The sequence below is a fragment of the Styela clava genome, chromosome 1, assembly GCF_964204865.1.
Source record: "Styela clava chromosome 1, kaStyClav1.hap1.2, whole genome shotgun sequence".
In the NCBI taxonomy this organism is placed as follows: domain Eukaryota; kingdom Metazoa; phylum Chordata; class Ascidiacea; order Stolidobranchia; family Styelidae; genus Styela; species Styela clava.
In genome coordinates, this window is record NC_135250.1 from 3,882,990 (window position 1) to 3,902,896 (window position 19,907).

Here is a 19,907-nt window from a genome sequence, read left to right on the forward strand (position 1 = left end):
TAAGAATACGGTATAAGTTAGAATATGCATTAATGTAATGTTATGTATTATTTTTAGCGGTCACAGTATGGATAAACTATTCTATGTTGTTATTTTTGCAAAAGTAATCCTGATAATAAGTTTTTGATGCGGTTATATGTTTTAAAGTCCATACAGGCAGATAATGATCAGTTACTATTTTTGTCGAGGAATCAAAAGTCTTTACGGTTCGGCCTTGGCTTCACAACTATACTCATAAACAAGAAAGATTTATCTTATAATGATATGAAAAATATCGTTCAGTGTAGTTTTAGAAAATGAAGACAAATTTTATTCAGTAATTAGATATATATATTAATTGCATTAGACAACATAACTAGACTTGAAATTCAAACACAAATATCGTGGTGTAAAGAAATGTCACAGAAATGGGGTTTTGGGAAAACCTTTCGTTGGTAAAACGGATATATCTCGGTTAATGGATGCAAACTAGGTGCTAAACGGATACATCAAAGGTAAACCCGTAAAACAAGTACAGAAAGGTATATATAATTCCTAATTCGAATACTATTGCAAAAAACGCATTTACAAGTTGACAAAAAGGTCTTCAACAATTTCATAAAAATCACTATCAAAGAAACTCGATTACATAATCACAAATTGAGCCTTTTATGTTAGTGTGCATCAGAACCATTGAACTAGATTGATTAGTATTACGCAATTTGAGGTTTCATACTACAGGCTGTTAAAAGAGTGACGCAAAATTAACAGTAAGTTAACTACCTAAAACATTTAGCGACTGACGCTTCCAACAGTTATTTTTTTAAGGTTGATGCGTAACTTTTTTGACACCCTGTATATTATATATTCACTAGTTTATAATGCCACAATCTGCTTGTCTCAAAAAATCTGACCTCGGTCAGATGAAACGTCACAGAAATATGCTTGTGTAAGTGTGCAGCAAAGTCTTGGATTAAATAGTTTATTTAGTATTACGCAATGGTAATTTGAGTATTTAACGATCAAATTAACGACCTATTAATGGTTATTTGAGTATTTCATGATCAAATTAACGACCTATTAATGTTTCTAAATTCATACAATGCCTTAATGTTTCAATTTCAGACACTTAATTTAATCCAATAGAATAGTTTAACAGGAATATAAGTCTCTAACATGAAGAATTTGCATATCATTATTTCGGGGTTATTTGCACTTAGTTTCTTCTGGAAAACAGGTAAGGGAATTTATTAATCAACCAATCGTGATTGAATAAAGTTGGATTCAGTGAATTCAATAGTAATACATGATTATGTGTATTGTAGCGCTGGGAATTCTCGAATGCCTGATCTTTTCAGAATCAAATCGAATTTTTTTTTCGACTCGAATCTCGAATATTGAATATGTGATTGGGAGCTCCCGTAGTAAGTGTACCAAAATGTCGCACAACATGAAAATAGCATGTGTACTAGGTTTGGGTTCATGTTGTGCGTCATTTTTGTACACATACTTCGGGGGCGCTTGTGATTGTATGTGACATTTTAAATATAACTGGGTCTCTTCAACACAAAAATTGAAAGAGTTCCTCTCGACCTTTGGCGGACAGAAAAAAAACAAGATGGTGGCGATTCAAAATTTTCTCTGAACCGATTCGAATAATTTACTATTCGATTCGAATATTCGATTCGAAATGCTCAGTCCTATGTGTATGTTTTGCAAAAAGTTAATTTCGTTCGCTACGAATAAACAGTCACTTCAAAATGCTTTGAAAGGAATATTACTCGAATCTCTGTTAATTTATCTAGTATTTTTAATGCTTCACTAATAACAAGACTCCGTACAGCAACCATTGTTACGCAATAGGCAATTATTTTTTGGAGGACCGGTTTTGGACCTTACCTGCGTCTTATATATACAAATTTGACAATTTGTCTTACAAAAGTATTTATTCATATAGCACATCCTTGTCATTAGATGTTTTACCAATTTAACGGGACTGGATAAAGGGGTTGAATTCTCCCCAACCTAATATGACTCTTGGCCTCCTTGCGGATGCTTTCAGCACTCATGGCTCCCCTGATTACCATTCCAGTGGTATTATTTAGTGTTAATATCAGTAGTATATTTCAAATCCCATTACGTTAGAAGAATTCATGCTCAACAAAGTGGGCACATCTCATGAAATAACCTTCTCACGAAAAGAAACAAGGGAGAACGGGGAGTTTTCTCAGGAAGGGAAATATTGAAATCAACTCTGTGGCTAGCGTTGTGGTCCCTCTTTAATCGCTTTGTGGCCCCCTTGGAGGGCCATGGCCCCATGTTGAAAATCGCTGAGTTGAACATTTTATCACAATGATGTAATTTTGCTTTGTTTAAACCACCGTCTGCAATTGGTTTCAATTTTAACGCTGAACTTTTGTGTAGAGGTTACAAATTGATTACCTGACCTCGTGTGTCTGTCAATCAAGTATTCAAATTACACAATTAATCGTGTTTTGATATTTCCTTTCCTGGCTCGTTGGAATATCTCGAATGTCGCTTGACATTTCCAATGCTCATGGTCCGAGATTTGTATTATCCATTTTTAGACTTTATATATAAGGTGTCCAAAAAGTAATGGAAAAATTTAAAATTCAAAAGGATTTTATCGAACCATATATTGCTTTGGCCCTCACAGATGTATACTCAATACTCAATATAAAATAAATATAATCAAAAAATAGCCTTGTCAATTTGTTTATGCAGAGATTATTTGGCTATAACAGTTCTGTAGCTAAATATTTTTTTCTTGTCTTGCGTAATACTAAGGTATAGCTGTTCCATAACCCGTTCTGTTTTTTCGCGTTTCCTTTCATCCTAAAATGTCAAGTTTCACTCTTTTACATTGTCCATATACAGCGCGTATTTTCACTATGATGAAAAAATCTACTGATTACACATTTTAAAATTTTGTCAATCAAGTATTCAAATTACCTAATTAATCGTGTTTTTGTATTTCCTTCCCTGGCTCGTTGGAATATCTCGAATGTCGCTTGACATTTTCAATGTTCATGGTCCGAGTTTGCATTGTTCATTTTGTCGTTACATTTGTTAAATTTGTTAAAATACATTCTAGTAACTGCCAGTATTAGATTCACTCGACTCCAGTTGAATATAGGGTACTCCCGTAGTATGTGTAACAAGATGGCGGACACCGGAACGTAGTATGTGTACCAAGTCAGGGTTATGCCATATTTACAGATACAAATATTACGGGAGTCACTTGGCTAGTCCCCGAACTCGTAATAGAACAAACATAAGGAAAATTGGAATAAAATTATGACCTAACCCTAACCGGGTACACATACTAGGTTCCGGTGTCCGCCATCTTGATTCACATAATTCGGGAGCGCTGAATATAGATTGTATGCAGTACATATGTATTGTGTGATATGCGGTAGCTGAACCAAATGGATGCTATATTTGATTCAATACCTATTTTATTGAACTCGTCTTCAAAATTCTCGAATTGTTATCTATTGTGCATACTGATGTAGTTCATTTCTTGTTATGATTTTGGCTATAACAGACCAAAAACGGGGATAAGATACGTTTCAAAAAAAAGACTTAGCAAACAACTTTTTCAATATTTGTTGCTTTTTATGACTCAGAAAACGACATTTACCACTATGATCATTTTTTTTTTCTATTTTATATTCGAAAGTCGATTCCAAGGCAATGCTATTGTATGCATGACATACTTACTAACTCGAGTGGGATCGAGTCACCGTGACTCGAAGTGACTTGAATTGTCAAAATCGAATGATACTCAGCTAACCGCGAGTGAAAATTAGCTCAGTAATTGTCTCAAAGATTCTAAATTCAAAAATCTCTTTTAAGGGAATGCCACTATATGCATGAACTGCACTTCCGCATCTTTGGCGCCAACTGCCGGATGTCACGAAGATTTTTCGGACGAATTTCTTATTGAATGTGAAGAGACGGAAACGTTCTGCCAAGTCATAAGATATGAGGGATCATGTAAGTTTTAATGATAAATAAAATAAGTTTATTGTAAAGTACCTTTTGTCTCATATCTGAATACAGAACAAAAAATGATCTTTTTCTTGCAGTTATATCGTTATGTCGGAAAAATTAGAGTTCAGACATGGGCAAAGTACGGCCCGCGGGCCAAATCCAGCCCGTTGGGTAATTCAATCTGGCACGCCTGATGCTGCCACAACCACACTGAAACCGAATATTATTGTTTTAACTAAAAATAGCTCAAGAAATTTGTTGCGATTGCGATTAAATTTAGTTTTGGCACGAGACTTATTGTTTTCGACTGTTGCTTTTGTAACACTGTAACTATTGTTCATAAAATGTAACTTTTTATGTCACACTTACATGGCCCGCCAGTCTAGGTAGTCAAAATTGTCCCCAAGGTTATAAACCTTGCCCTGAGTTAGACTATAACCTAAATAAAGCTAAACAAATATACTTGCTATTTTGTGGCAAAAGATGTTATCTATAATAGTTAGTTACTATGGGTTACTATTATTTGAAAATAGACGTATAATTTATCTTTATTAGTAAAAAGGTCAGTATTTGAAAATTTCTTTAGAAGACCGTCGACCTTGTTGATTCCGCAGTATTGCACCTCCTTCGAAAAAAATTTTGGCTTTTTTTTCCACCGCAAAAGTGCGTACTATTTTCAATTGTATTCGGAAATAAATCATTACCCCCCCCCCCATTAACCCCCCCCCCCAATCGTTGAGAAAATGCCAATTTTGAATGGTGTACGGTCCAATTTTTAATTTAATCTACTTCGTGCGAGTAATTCTAATCCCTTTTCCGTTGCAAATCATGTACCTGAGTCTAATTTATTATCTATGGCCAGGACGTTACAATGCTTGTGTGAAGCGAACAACACATGTCATGAGATCAATAACCGAGATTTTAAATAGGCATGGTTTTGCGCATTCTTTTGTATCTCGCCCTCCTGTACTAAAGGTTGCACACCCCTGTCTTATAACGTTGAAGGTTGCAATGTATCAAAAAGCCATTGTGAATAGAGACTTAATGAGACTTAACTCAGTAATTGACTAGACTGAGATGACTCGTGACTCGACTTGGATATCGACTCGTCGTATTGAAGCTTCAACTTAACACTAGTAGATATATAATAGTAAACAACATATACCCATTATTCTAGTATTCTGATATTTTCTTTTACAGTTGGCGGTTCCGAGCTCATCCAGTATGAAAGGACGTGCGCTAAAAGAAAAGTTGAAAAATGTGCTCTGGTGAACACTGCTGAATATGACGGTGTATCGTGCACATATACGTGCGAAGGAGGTAAGAATAACCCATGGGACCACTGCTAGTCTCATTATTGTAAACTATAAACTGAGGAAGTCTGAATTTGGAGTAATGAATCGTTGAAGAATAAAAGTTGTGATGCAAGATATTTGAAACACCTGCAATTTATATCTTTCATGATGGTTTTTACAGCAGTCTCTCTAAACGTGGCCTCATATAAGAAGCCACTTCCACATAGAAATCTATTATATTTTTGAAAGAACTCGAATCTTCCTAATACGGCGTTGTTTATCCAATTTATTAACAACCTTTCAACAAACATGTTTTTATCTCTCGTCATTTGTGGCTCCTGCTCTTCTGAAAAAGTAAAATAGAACATTTCCAAATATTTTAAAATGGAAATTGTACTGATGAATTTTTAAATGTTTTACTCTGCATCGTTCATTTTAGACGGTTGCAATGGTATGAATGTTTTTCCAAATGAGCCCGAATTCACAACCACACTCTCGCCGCTTACCGAGGCATTTTCTATGGTGGACGAAACATCAAAACCGTACGATATGGAACCTGAGACTACGGCAGAAATAGGCGCGACGGGAGAGCCGGAAACAACACCGGAGTGGGGTGCTTCGCCAGAGCCGGATAGTACACCGGAGTCTGTACCGGAGTATTCGACTCCGAGAGCAGAACCACCTGTTCCGGATACGTCTTCGGAGCCCAGAAGTGAGTCTATTTTCTACCGCTTTAGAAAGTAAATTACGTCGTTCTGTTTTGTTTTTGTTTTGCGATGCAAACTGAAAAAACAGAATTAAATGAAGCTATGAAGCTTTAACGATGCCGAATTGTTTTATCCACAAGTAATTTGATTTAATCATATTCTTTTTATTAGACGCGAATTCACGCTTTTTGCTTTAAACCACCGAATCTCAATAAGTGGGCCATGGCCCACTGCTGGGCCACGGAAATATTCTGAGATGGGCCACAGATATATTGAAAATTGTCAGTTTTATTTTGGTCCCTTTAGTTAATTTTGTATATTATTTTTTACTGTATGAAAAAAAATAAACTTGACTATGACAATGGTGTTAAGTAACAGTAGAGATCATATTGTTAAGTATTGTTACGTAACTGTAGAGATAAACACTCTTTTTCGCAATTTTTGCGAGCTGTTGTTTCTCAAATCTCTCGAAATTTTTGTATGGGTCGGATGAAAACATATCACACTCTACGGAACAGAATTCTGAAATAATTTCGATGTTATTATTCAGGTCCACCGCGCTGCTTCAACTGCTCATCAGATACATACGATCCCACAGATGGATGTCACGGCGATGACTTTTCCGATGGTTATTTGACGAAATGTGCAGCTGAAGATCAGTACTGTCTGATTACAAGGATGTCAACGGATGGTAAGAAAGAGCTTTTGAAGTTTCAGATCAGAGTTTTCACGAACCGCTTGTCGGTTTTTACTTTCCTGTCGGTCCTCCAATATACGTATTACAATTTGGTTTGGTTGAAGTCCCTAAATCCTTTTCTCACTAGTTATCCGAGTCTCCAGTTGAGTCCGAAATCAATGTTCCAAAAACAAAAGTGCGCACCGCTGCTCTACAATCATAATTAGAGTGAAATATTTAAAAAAAATTGTTCTATTACTTTCAGTTGAAGGAGCTGAGTACAGCGAGTACAGTCGGACATGCAGCCCGGTAGCTGTTGCAATTGGATGCGAAATTCTTGACTATGATTATTATTCTGTTACAAAGTGTGTTTACACATGCAATACAGGTAAATGGGGAATAGCTTTAAAGGGTGAAATTACAATTCCACAAGATGGGATATATTCTACATCCCGGGGGAAAGGAAAGTCAATAGGAGAACGAACCAATTATATGGCGAACCACGGCTACTCGTCCGGTTACCAGTCCATGTTGGGTATTAGATTAGTTAGCCAGGAATTTGTTTGCAGATGCATTGAATTGAGGGTGGAGGAAGCGATAACTGACCAGCGGTTGCTTGAAACACCATATAGCGACGAGGAGTACAGCAATCCTCTCGAATATAACTATACCCGAATGGGATTTGAATCTGCAAACTCACGCAGGGTAATCAGAGATGCGGTGGCGAGCATACTCCTAACGCTTAGCACGATACGCCACACCAACATGACTTATTCATCTTTATAAAATAAAGATACGTAATTGTGAACTTGTTGGAAGGTCCGCGATGTTCGGATTCGGTGCAGCCCACCTTATTGGAAACGACGTGGACCTATGAATCTTTTTGTTTATTTGTTGTTCTTGTTGTTGTTTCTGTTGATGTGAAACGCTTTTCTTTTTAACTACTGAACCAATTACTTTCGGGGGTTTCGGGGTCAAAGGTTGTTGTTATCACTAGAAGGCTATTACTGTAATTTATTTCAAAAATTTGTGTTTGTCCTAAAAGATTCGTTTTATCCAATTTTTTCCTTTTTTTGCAGATGGTTGCAATACATTAAACATCTTCCCTGGCGAAGATGGATATACTCCCCCTACCACGGCCCCCCTGGAAGCTACTACGACACCAAGTGGTGCAACTCAAATTCATTTCAATATCTACATCGTTTTGCATCTTCTGTCTCTAACGTTAATTGTTCTGTTTTAAAATGAAGATTTCTGTTTCTATTCTCAGGCAGTACTTAAGTTTATGCTATAAATCCTTAATCTCTGACTTGAATATTATTTATGTTTACCAACTCCATCCTATTCTTTACGTTAATTCAAATTGGAGACAATTTATCTTTTTTTTTCCATCAGAACTCTAGAGCCATAATTACTAATTTTTTAATGGAATTTCATTTATGTTGTGGATTTATGAAGCTCACGCGTCCTTGATTTTCCCTTAATAAATTAAAACAAAAATCATCGAAATATTAATTACAGGTATCAAAAATCCCCAAAAATTAAGATAATAAATTGAAACTAAAAAGAATATATTATTCTTTCCCACCCACGCTCTCTCATTGTGTTTCTCATTTCAGTCTGCTTAATCGAGGAATCCCCCTTTAGTCTCAAAGCAGGACGAATGTTAATGTTAATACATGAAATTTGCGTTGCGCTATGTTGGTTGTTTGACCACATTTATTATTCTCTGTGGATTGACTACCAAAGCCTCGCTCATCAATAAAAACAGTACACTTATGTCAAATTGTTAGAACCTAAAATATTTACTTAGATACTCGAACCTTGGGTCTCGCTGTTTGATAACCAGCTTCAGTTCTCCGCGGGTTCACTTCTCCAATGAAATTAGTATTCAGAATTATATTATTGAATTTTGTATGTTATTTTTTTACTGGATGGAATAAATAAACTCGACTATGACTGTCATTTTGTGAGCGAATTGTATTTGCGTTGTTGAAGATATTGTTGCCATGATGTGGTCGAGAGAATTATATTCATGTCTTCGCATTCTACAGTGAGATCAACAAATGCGCGGAATGATTTGCTATCAACAAAATATTCCAACTTTTCCACTCTGAATTCTGAAACCCCTATATTCGACGCTCCAGAAGTGTGTGTACCAATATGGAGGTAACTAATTTTGTTCGCCTATTTTACACCAATTTGTGTTAAGGGACTGCAACCTATGGGTAGGGGGAATATTCACTTGGCTAACACAAACAGTCCCCGAACTCGTAATAAAACTAAAAGAAGGAAAATCGGAATAAAACTATGGCATAACCCTAACCTGGTACACACACATACTACGGGAGTATCTTCTATTGCAGGGGTGGGCACACCGCGGCTCGTGAGCCGCATGCGGCTCGCCAGACTTTTTGTGCGGCTCTTCTCGCTAACATAAATTATTATCCAGATTTTAACAAACTTTTTACTAAAAACTTTAATGTAAACTCTTTTAATTTATCAAAAGTCGTAAAGAAGTTTTCGTCAATGATTAGGACAAATTGTGTTTTAGTATGAAAATCGCTGTAGTGTTGAATTTTGAATTTAAGTCAGTCAAGTCAGCAAATCTTTCGTCACAATGGTCAATGTTCATTGATGCGTCGACGGTATTGCAGCTTGATTGCGGTTAGTTAGAGTATCTAAGTTACTGTGCGATATGTCCTCAATTAAAAAACAAAAGTACGAAGATGAAAACAGAGTTGTCAAGTCAGAATGGGAAGAAGAATACGCATATACCAGTCAGGAGAGTAAACCTTTGTGCTTAATCTGTCATAAGCTACTAAGTCAGAATAAAGTAAGCAATGTTAAACGGCACCATGAAACGAATCATGAAAACCTCTTACGAGACTACCCTCGTAAATCAGCTATAAGGAGCACAAATTAAATGAGCTCAAACTGTGCATATATTTGAATACAACTGCCTTGTTTCTCTATTTATTGTTGTTAGACTCTTGTGTGAATTTCTTTTCTGTTCATGGTATTTCGATAATATTAATAAATTCACAAATTCTGCGGCTCTTTTAAAGTTCTGACTTGCAGCATGCGGCTCTTATACTAAAAAATTGTGCACAACCCTGTTCTATTGGATATGGCTGAAGTTTAAAAACCTTAAATAGTTCCATATACATCATTTTCAAAATCAATATTTTTCAAATTTTTGTAAATTCAAAATATGGTGTTGCTTGTGATTATTGCGATTTTTTCAGGCTGGATGGCCGCCTGACTACCGGGGGGATTTTACAAGTCATTTCACAAAAATTATTAGTCAATAAAAGTAATCTAAAATTCCACCAAAAATCCAGACCCACCTAGATCAGCGAGCCATGTAAGTGCGACGTAAAAATGTACATATTATAACCAATATTCACAGTTTTATTGCTGAGCTATTGAGTTTTTGCAAAGAATCGGAAAAATTCCCCCAAAAATTCCGTTACAAAAGATCCGTTAGCCCGTTTCAAAAGCAAACGTGGAAAACAACAATATTCACAGTATTATTGCTGAGCTATTGAGTTCTTGCAAAGAATCAAAAAAGAATTCACCAAAAATTCAGTCCTCCTAGATTGGCGGGCCATGTAAGTGCGACGTAAAAATTCACATATTATGACCAATATTCACAGTGTTATTGCTGAGCTATTGAGTTCTTGCAAAGAATCATAAAAATTCCCCCAAAACGTTACAAAAGATCTGTTCCGTTACAAAAGATCCGTTAGCCCGTTTCAAAAGCAAACGTGGAAAACAACAAAATTCACAGTGTTATTGCTGAGCTATTGAGTTTTTGCAAAGAATCAGAAAAAAATTCGCCAAAAATTCAGTCCACCTAGTTTGGCGGACCATGTAAGTGCGACGTAAAAATTCACATATTATGACCAATATTCACAGTGTTATTGCTGAGCTATTGAGTTCTTGCAAAGAATCATAAAAATTCCCCCAAAAAGTTACAAAAGATCTGTTCCGTTACAAAAGATCCGTTAGCCCGTTTCAAAAGCAAACGTGGAAAACAATAAGACTCGTGCCGAAACAAAATTTAACTGCAACCTCATCAAAATTCTTGAACTATTTTAGCTGAAACATCAAAATTTGGGTTTAGTTTGGTTGTGGCAGCATCAGGCGGGCCAGATTGAATTAGTCAACGGGTTGGATTTGGCCGACGGGCGGTAGTTTGCCCATGTCAGATCAAAAAACAAGAAATATCTGTATTCTAATGACATGGATAACATCTTTCAGTATAATGTTAGCAAAAAAATGAAAATTTCAATCAATCATCAGATATATTGAAATATTGAAGACTAGAAAGTCAAACACTGTCAGGGAAACTAGGCGCAAACCGGACTGCAAACCCGTAAAAACAATCATGAAAAGCTATATAAAACTCCTTATTCGAAAACTATTGTAGGGAATATTAGTAATTCGAACGGCAAAAAAAAAATGATGATTCAGATGGATCCCAACTGGTCCAAAACCTTTTTCTAATTCGAAAAAATCACTTACGTAACACGTTCGTACTAATTAGGCCAAAACTTAAATGGTTCCTTCAGCAAAATTATCACCAATGTAACAGATCACTGTGAATTGGTTTACGGTAGCGTCAAACTTCTGTATAAGTTGTACGCTAATGTGGTTAAGATGTGAAGAGGATATATAGAATACATACCGTATTACCTTACACTGTCGAGGGAAGTGAAGAAAGGGTCAGTACCAGGACGTTAACAATCAGAAATCCTACAACTATTTATCTTGCACTATTACCAAAAACGCATCTACAAGTATCACGGATAGAAATTGAAAATGAAATTAGAAAAATCACTCTGGAAGAGACCCGATTACATAATTACAATTTGAGCCTAAAACTGGTTGTAGCATATTTGTGTTAGTGTGCAGCAAGACTTATTTAACAAATAGATTATTACTACGTAATGTTAATTTGAATATTTAACAATCAATTACGGTTTTTAAATTGATGTAATTATCACATATTACATTTTTAGATAATATTCTTCCAATAGAATAGTTTAACAGAAAGACCTTTATTATGAATTTGCATATCATTATTTCGGGGATATTTGTACTTAGTTTCTTCTTGGAAACAGGTAATTGAATTTATGATACACCTGAAGTATGTGTACCAATATGGCGGACACCGGAACATAGTATGTGTACCAGGTTAGGGTTAGGCCATAATTTTTTTCCAATTTTCCTTATTTTAGTTCAATTACAAGTTTGAGGATAAGCCAAGTGACTCCCGTAGTATTTGAACCTGAAGTTATGGCCTAACCCTAACCTGGTATCCATACTACGTTCAGGTGTCCGCCATCTTGGTACGCATACTTCAGGAGCGCCAGATTTATTGGTGAACTAATCGTAATCTAAAGATGGCGGACACCGAAACGTAGTGTGTGTACCAGGTTAGGGTTGGGCCATAATTTCAGTTACAAATACTACGTGAGTTACTTGGCTAGTACCCGAACTCGTTAAGATATTAAAATGAGGTAAATTAGAATAAAATTATGACGTAACCCAACTAATGTAGAGACAGACATTCCTTTTTGCATTTTTGTGAGCTGCAGTTTCTCAATCCTTGAATCTTAGTTAAATCTTTTGTATGGTCAGATAAAAAAAGCTTTAAACTATACGGAACAGAATTCTGAAATAACTTCGACATCTCTGTTCAGGTTCACTCCGCTGTTTCAACTGCTTATCATATACATACGATCCCACAGATGGATGTCACGGCGATGACTTTTCTGATGATTATTTAATTGATTGTGCAGCTGAAGATCAGTACTGTCTGGTTACAAAGAGTAAGGAAGAGCTATTGATTTTTGGTGCTCCCGAAGTATGTGTATCAAGATGGCGCACAACCTGAACATAGTATGTTTACCTGGTTAGTGTTCAAGGTGTGCGTCATCATGGTTCACATACTCCCGGAGCGACGATTTTTTCCTCAAGCTTTTTCAACCACCGGTTTTTTGACCGTTTACTGTCTCCTTAGTTTAACTACAAATTCGATTAAAACAGAAAACGCAAATTTACCATCAAATTTAAATATCATATTGTTTTTTTTTTCTGGGTGTTTATGATATCTTCCGTTGATTTTGATAGTCCACCGATCCGAAAAACTTTCTTTTAATATAATTTTTTTTATCATTTTTTATTTATTATTTTGGTGCTTTGGCCTTGTAATTAGGTATTGTGTAACATTTTCATGAATCCATTGATTTGCGGAATACCGATACTTACTTCTAAATCATACTTCTCGCTTCTAACTTTAATTTCCTCGCAGATCTTAGGGCGCTTCAGCAGTGTGTGTACCAATAGGGAAGTAACTAATTTTGTTCGCCAACTTTACATCAAGTTGTGTAGAGGGACTGAAACCTATGGTCAGGGGGTATATTCACTTGGCTAACACAGACAGTCTCCGAACTTGTAATAGAACTAAAATAAGAAAAATTGAAATAAAATTGAGGCCTAACCCTATCTTGGTGCACATACTACGGAAGTACCAACCTTTGACCTGCGATGCAAAATTAATCATCGCCGCACACAGTTAGGCATACTCAATGCATACCCTAATAATTAAAATTTAGGTCAAGTATTTATGACATTTTTTCCGTCACTTTCAGTTGGAAAAGCTCATGGCTTCGAGTACAATAGAACATGCAGCCCGGTAGCTGTTGATATTGGATGCGAAGAAGATGACCGAAATGATAATGAATATATTGATTTTATTACTTTTCTTCTTGAAAGCCTTTCTGCTACAAAGTGTGTTTACACATGCGATACAGGTAAATTGAGTATAACTTGAAATGTTGAGTGTGCATACAATTTACACTCTTCGTCATAACTACAATAGCGATCATAAAAAGTAGTTGGTAATTGGTAAATATACAAGTCGGTAGGCGTCTAGGTTCTCCGATAATATATGAAACGGCCCGCACTTCAGTAAACCGTTACCATCAACGCAAAATTGTAGCTATAACGACAGCGTATTTCATTAATCACGTTGCCGAAACTGCCATTTAATTTTAAGCACTGCGCGTTTGCCGTTTTTTTTTATTCATGAGCGCTAATGATAGGCCATGGTCACCAAAATTCCTAAGGCTTCCCAAGTTCATTTATTAACGAGATGCAAAATGGAAAGAGTATTTACTTCTGCGGGATGTAGCAATCTCAGAATCATTTTCGATGTAGCTTAGGAGATAATGGCGACAAATAGTGAAAAAATGAAATTCCTCAACAATCAGCACGTTTGCCGCTGATAACATGGAAACTTCCCGTGGAACGCATATTACCATAATATTAGGGTGTTAGCACAACCCCCGTGAGAAATTTCAACCAGATCGGCCCAGCAATTTAGACGCTACAGCTAAACATACAGACAGAACGACTGATAATAAGAATCCCCTAGCTAGAGCTGAAGTCCAATGTAGGTTTCGGACACCGAAACGTAGTATGTGTACCAGGTTAGAATTAGGCCATAATTTCAAGTACAAATACTACGGGAGTCACTTGGCTAGTCCCTGGACTCTAGACTTAAAATAAGGGAAATAGGAATAAAATTATGTCCTAACCCTAACTAGGTATATATACTACTTTCCGGTTTCCGCCTCCTTGGTTCACATACTTTGGGAGCTTCTCTTTAAAATTAAAAAAATACATTATTTAGTATGATGACGTGTTAATTTCGCACTGTGCGGCGTTTCCGCGATCTGGTGGTCCACAAAGTCGGGGTTTGTTTATGATAGACTGATGGTCTTGTAAGAGATTTGAGGTACTCTGGAAGTAAGTGAACCAAGATGGCGGAACGTAGTATGTGTACTAGGTTAGGGTTAGGCCATAATTTTATTTCAAATTTCCCCATTTTAGTTCTATCACGAGTTCAGGAACTAACCATGTGACTCCCGTATTATGTGCACCTAAAATTATGGCCTAACCCTAACCTGGTACATATACTACGTTCCGGTGTCCGCCATCTTAGTTAACATACTTCGGAAGTACCAGCGGCCGTCGTATTCATATATTTCAGCATTGTTCTCTTGTTTGCGAGTAAAAACGCTTGCTTTTAGCGTTGCTTATTGCTTGCGTTATTTATTGCCACAGTAATCAATTCCATAACACAATTATTTCTGTTTTTACAGATGGTTGTAATACATTGAGCATCTTTCCTGGCGAAGATGGATACACTCCCCCAGCAACGACTCCCTTGGAAACTACTGCAAAGCCAAGTGGCGCAACTCAAACTCTCCCAGCCACTACTCCCCTGGAATCTACTGTAAAGCCAAGTGGCGCAACTCAAACTCTCCCAGCCACTACTCCCCTGGAAGCTACTGCAAAGCCAAGTGGCGCAACTCAAACTCTCCCAGCCACTACTCCCCTGGAAGCTACTGCAAAGCCAAGTGGCGCAACTCAAACTCTCCCAGCCACTACTCCCCTGGAAGCTACTGCAAAGCCAAGTGGCGCAACTCAAACTCTCCCAGCAACGACTCCCTTGGAAACTACTGCAAAGCCAAGTGGCGCAACTCAAACTCTCCCAGCCACTACTCCCCTGGAATCTACTGCAAAGCCAAGTGGCGCAACTCAAACTCTCCCAGCCACTACTCCCCTGGAAGCTACGACGACAGCAAGTGATGCAACACAAACTCAGTTCAATACCTATGTCATTTTGGATCTCCTGTTCTTTACGTTGATTGTCCTGTTTTAAATTGAAGATATATCAATCTAAACCAGGGGTCTCAAACTTGCGCCCCGGGGACCAATTGTAGCCCGCAGTACAATAGTTTTGACGCCCGCCTTAGTATGAAAATTTAATGTTAGTGTGGCCCGCAAGTAACTTAGCTCAGTCCGCATCATTAAAACATTTAATATAAGTTTTCGGTTAAGTTAAGTTTTTTACGTCACAATCACAAACGCTTAGATTTATATTGATACATTATCATTATAACCATGTTTTCCGTGTAGTAAGACATCACTGTTCATCGGCAAAATGCTTGCTTGAACAAAAATAAAAGAGAAAATATTTGAATTGTTTAAACTAAGCTTTCATTGTAGAAAACCTGATGCGGCTCGGGCCCAACCAGACTCTGCTCTCAGTGGCGCCTAGGTAAATTGTGTTTGAGACCCCTGATCTAACTAAACTCAGTCAGGACTCAAGTTAAATTCAAAATCTTTAAATTGAACATTATTCATGTTGTCCATCTTCTTTCTGTTCTTTGCCTAGAGTATCCTGTTTTGAATTAAAGACAATTTATCTTTTTTTCTCCATCATAATTTTAGACCCATAATTAATGGGTCTAAAATGAGGTCTAAATTTGAGTATTATTTATCTTGTGCATTTATATGAAGCGCATAAGTCCCTGTTTTTTTTTTTTTTTTTTCTATATGAAGTCAAAAAATCATAGTTAAAGATCGCGAAAATCCCGAAGATTTTTATATCAAAGACATTACAATCTGACGTTTATTGCCCATTGTTAGACAACGTGCATCTCACAATGGTATTGTTGTGATACAGACCACTACTGCCATCTCCCAGTTACCGAGTTGGTGGTGCTCGTAGTCATCTTTTTATTTGTTTTGAAGTGAGCGAATGCTGGTTATAGCACATCGCCTCGAGATATTTTGTGTGTGTTTTTGTTTTTTAATTAAATGTACTCAGTTCTACTTTTTCTTCTTTATCATTTTGTGTTAGACTTATTTTATGGGTGCCGCTACTCGATAAACAGTACTGGTTTTTCCGCGTCTGCTTCACCCTGGAATGTGGCTTATTTATAATTTATTGCAATCTGTATGTTTGTGTCTATTTTCAATATGGTGAAAATTGAAATACTGATTATTGACAATTTATCATTTATTTCGGTGCTCCCAAAGTATGTGTACCAAGATGGTGCATAGCCTGAACATAGTATGTGTACCAGGTTAGTATTCACGTTGTGCGTCATCTTGGTACACATACTTCCAGAGCGCCTTTTTTTTCACCATCAGAATTTTAGACCCATAATTTATAATTTTTAAATTGAGTATTACTCATGTTGTGCATTATTAAAGCACATTAGTCCCTGTTTTCTCTATATGAAGACACAGAATCATCAAAATGTTAACTCTAAAAGTCCCGAAAAGCTCAAAGATAACAAACGAATCTGAAAAGAAAATATTTATAATTTTATGAGTTTTGAGTAAGCTGTGTCTAAGGTAAAGTGTGTCGATATTTTCAAACCAACAAGAGAACAGTCTACTTCACAATTAAGAAAAAAATTATCAAGTTTTCTCTAAGTTCGGGTACTAGCCAAGTGACTCCCGTAGTATTTATACCTGAAATTATTTCCCAAACCTAACCTGGTAAACATACTACGCTCCGGTGTCCGCCATCTTGGTTCACATATTTCGGGAGTACCGTAAAAATTATAAAGTTTTTTACTCTGAACTCTGATATACTTTTCAATTGGTTAGACTAGTCTGACAGTAAGTACTCTTCTTGTAGCGAGTGTGAATTGTAACTATGGATTTAAATATTTAACCCTTTTTATTATAGCATGTCGAAACAGGTTAATTGTGGGTACTCCCGTAGTATGTGAACCAAGATGGCGGACACCGTAACGTAGTATGTGTACCTGGTTGGGGTTGAGCAATAATTCCAGATATAAATACTACGGAATTTACTTGGCTAGTCCCCGAACTCGTAATAGAACTAAAATAAGAAAAATTGAAATAAAATTATTGCCTAATCCTAACCTGGTACACATACTACGTTCCAGTGTCCGCCTTCTTGTTTTTTTTACTTTGGCCTACTACTTACATTCGATCGTAACTGTATTAAGGTTTAAGTGTATTATTCAATATATCTGTTATCTGAATTCAATTTGATTGTGCAACTTTACAATATACATTTAGCATCGCAATATATTGTGTGCTTATTGATCTCCGAAGAAGAGCAGATCGATCTATTAACGTGGATTCAATTCAAAACCCCGTGAGTGCGCACGCCCCCTCCGAATATTCCCCTTCCAGTAAAGAAAATTAGCTTGCTATTTTTTAAATTTCGAAAATCTAAGCTCAAAGGTTGAGGTTGAAATGCAAGTCCATCGGACTAAATTTTCCTGTGAAGTTTTGCACGGCTTAGTAATGTATATGCGCCTATCGTAGTTGGATAATAGTGCAGGCAAAACGATAAAAATGGGTGAAAATTCAATACAACTCAACAAGGACGTCTCCGTGTGAAATATCATGAATCTCACATTGCAAAATGGCAAATAATACCCCATATTATAGCAAGAGGATTCGATATTGCCATCTGATAACGATTCTTGATTGCATTACAATTCGGAAATTTGGCGCTCCCGAGTATGGGAACCAAGATGGCGGACACTGGAATGCAGGTCAGGATTGGGCTCTAATTTTATTCTAATTTTCTTATTTATGTTCTATTACGAGTTCGGGGACTAGCCAAGTGACTCCCGTAGTATTTGTACCTAAAATTATGGCCTAACCCTTACCTGGCTCACATACTACGTTCTAGTGTCCGTCATCTTGGTTCACATACTACGAGAGGACCGGTAATTTTGCCAAGGAAACCATGACAGAGACAGTGTTCTCATATTTTGTAAAAGATGTTCTGAAGAATTAAAATGAAAGATCAAAATTTTGAGTGAATTGAGGGGTTCCATAGAATCCGAAAAAATAAGAGAATTCATTTTTCTTCAAACATAACAGTCAAAACGAACAATTTTTTTAAACATAGAGATTCTTTTTTTGGTACTCCTGACGTATGCGAACCAATTGGCGGAAACCGGAACGTAGTATGTGTACCAGATAAGGTTAGGCCATATTTTATTCCAACTCTCCTTATTTTAGTTCTATTACAAGTTCAAGGACTAGCCAAGTGACTCCAGTAGGATTTGTACCTGGAACTATGGCCTAATCCTTACCTGGTACACATACTATGTTCCGCGGGAGTACCCTTTTTTGTTGGTTATGGTTAAATTTTGATAAAGTTGAATAGTTATATACAATACTTTAAATTTCCAATTCTTCAATTTTGGGGAATCTAAAGAATATTGTATTGCTTGTGATTATCGTGGCCTCATCGGGCTTGATGGCCTGTGCTACGGGGATTTAGGTACCATTAAATAACTTGACAATTTCAATTATTCCGAGATCGATAAAAAGTAATATCACTGCACCTATATCCTAACTGGGTGCTCCCGTGGTATGTGCACCAAGATGGCGCACAATCTGAACATAGTATACGTACCAGATTATGGTTCCGGTTGTGCGCCATCTTGGTGCACATATTACTGGGGCGCCCTTAAATTTTTAAGGAATCTTCTCAGCGATGTTATTTGTAAATTAAAAAGTTACATCAGTTCTGCGTATAGCATTGTGGCCCCTTACCAACTGCTCTGTGCCCACTTGGGAGAGGGCATCGGTTCCCGATGGGGAACCGCTGATATTGGAGCAAGTAGCCACATTATACTAATCTACTTTTCCGTAATATGCCACTTTTCATAAATAAGATAAGACATAAAAAAGAAACAGATTTTTTTTTGAAAACAGTTTATTTAAAAATGTAATAAAATACGTCAGTCATGAAATATGACGTCATCAATAATACAATTTTTGTTTCATAAACTGTTTACTGCGTTTTGAGAACCGATCAGACAAATTGAATACTAGATCCGCATATCCGGAACATAAATCGGATACTACTCTGTCATTATCACCACCACCAATTTTCTGAGTTGTAATATTTAATTCTTTAGGTATACGGTGAGGCAATAATCGACACCCTATTATATTATACAGACTTAAGTGTCAGTCAAGTCAAAGAAACAAGTGAGACATATTTAGAACAGAAACTGACGCCTTTCTAGGCTTCGTTGCCATGGTTACACCAAAGCTCGACCATAGTGCGTCATCACCATGACAAATGATTCTACATTGATATAAAAATTTTACCCATGCTAACGCTATTGTAATTCTCTTCATGACATTAATGGAAAATTTTTGATTTGATTGACTAAAAGGGTAGGAGTAACAAGACATATACTGATTCTTTACACAAGTTCTTTACGTAAATAGAAAGATTCCGCTATCAACTTCTGATACCGTTTCTAAAATTGTAATTGGTGTAATTAGTGAAAATTAGTTTGGTTTTTAAATTATAGTTTTTAATGCAAGAAGATGGAAAAATAATAATATGAT

General features: G+C 36.6%; 2 protein-coding genes across 2 annotated transcripts; both read left to right on the forward strand.

Moving 5' to 3' along the window:
• The first annotated feature begins 1,081 nt into the window (after window positions 1-1,081).
• On the forward strand, window positions 1,082-8,639 carry LOC120345276 (uncharacterized). Its single transcript, XM_039414658.2, has 7 exons — window positions 1,082-1,216; window positions 3,859-3,999; window positions 5,197-5,316; window positions 5,731-6,003; window positions 6,549-6,689; window positions 6,940-7,062; window positions 7,754-8,639. Exons 1-7 carry the CDS (start codon window positions 1,156-1,158, stop codon window positions 7,915-7,917), a joined length of 1,023 nt encoding a protein of 340 aa, XP_039270592.2. The 5' UTR covers window positions 1,082-1,155; the 3' UTR covers window positions 7,918-8,639.
• Window positions 8,640-11,696: 3,057 nt separating this feature from the next.
• Window positions 11,697-17,596, forward strand: LOC120348269 (uncharacterized). Its single transcript, XM_039418379.2, has 4 exons — window positions 11,697-11,803; window positions 12,386-12,514; window positions 13,337-13,498; window positions 14,852-17,596. The coding sequence occupies exons 1-4, from the start codon at window positions 11,746-11,748 to the stop codon at window positions 15,412-15,414; spliced, it is 912 nt and encodes a 303-aa protein (XP_039274313.2). The 5' UTR covers window positions 11,697-11,745; the 3' UTR covers window positions 15,415-17,596.
• The last annotated feature ends 2,311 nt before the right edge of the window (window positions 17,597-19,907 follow it).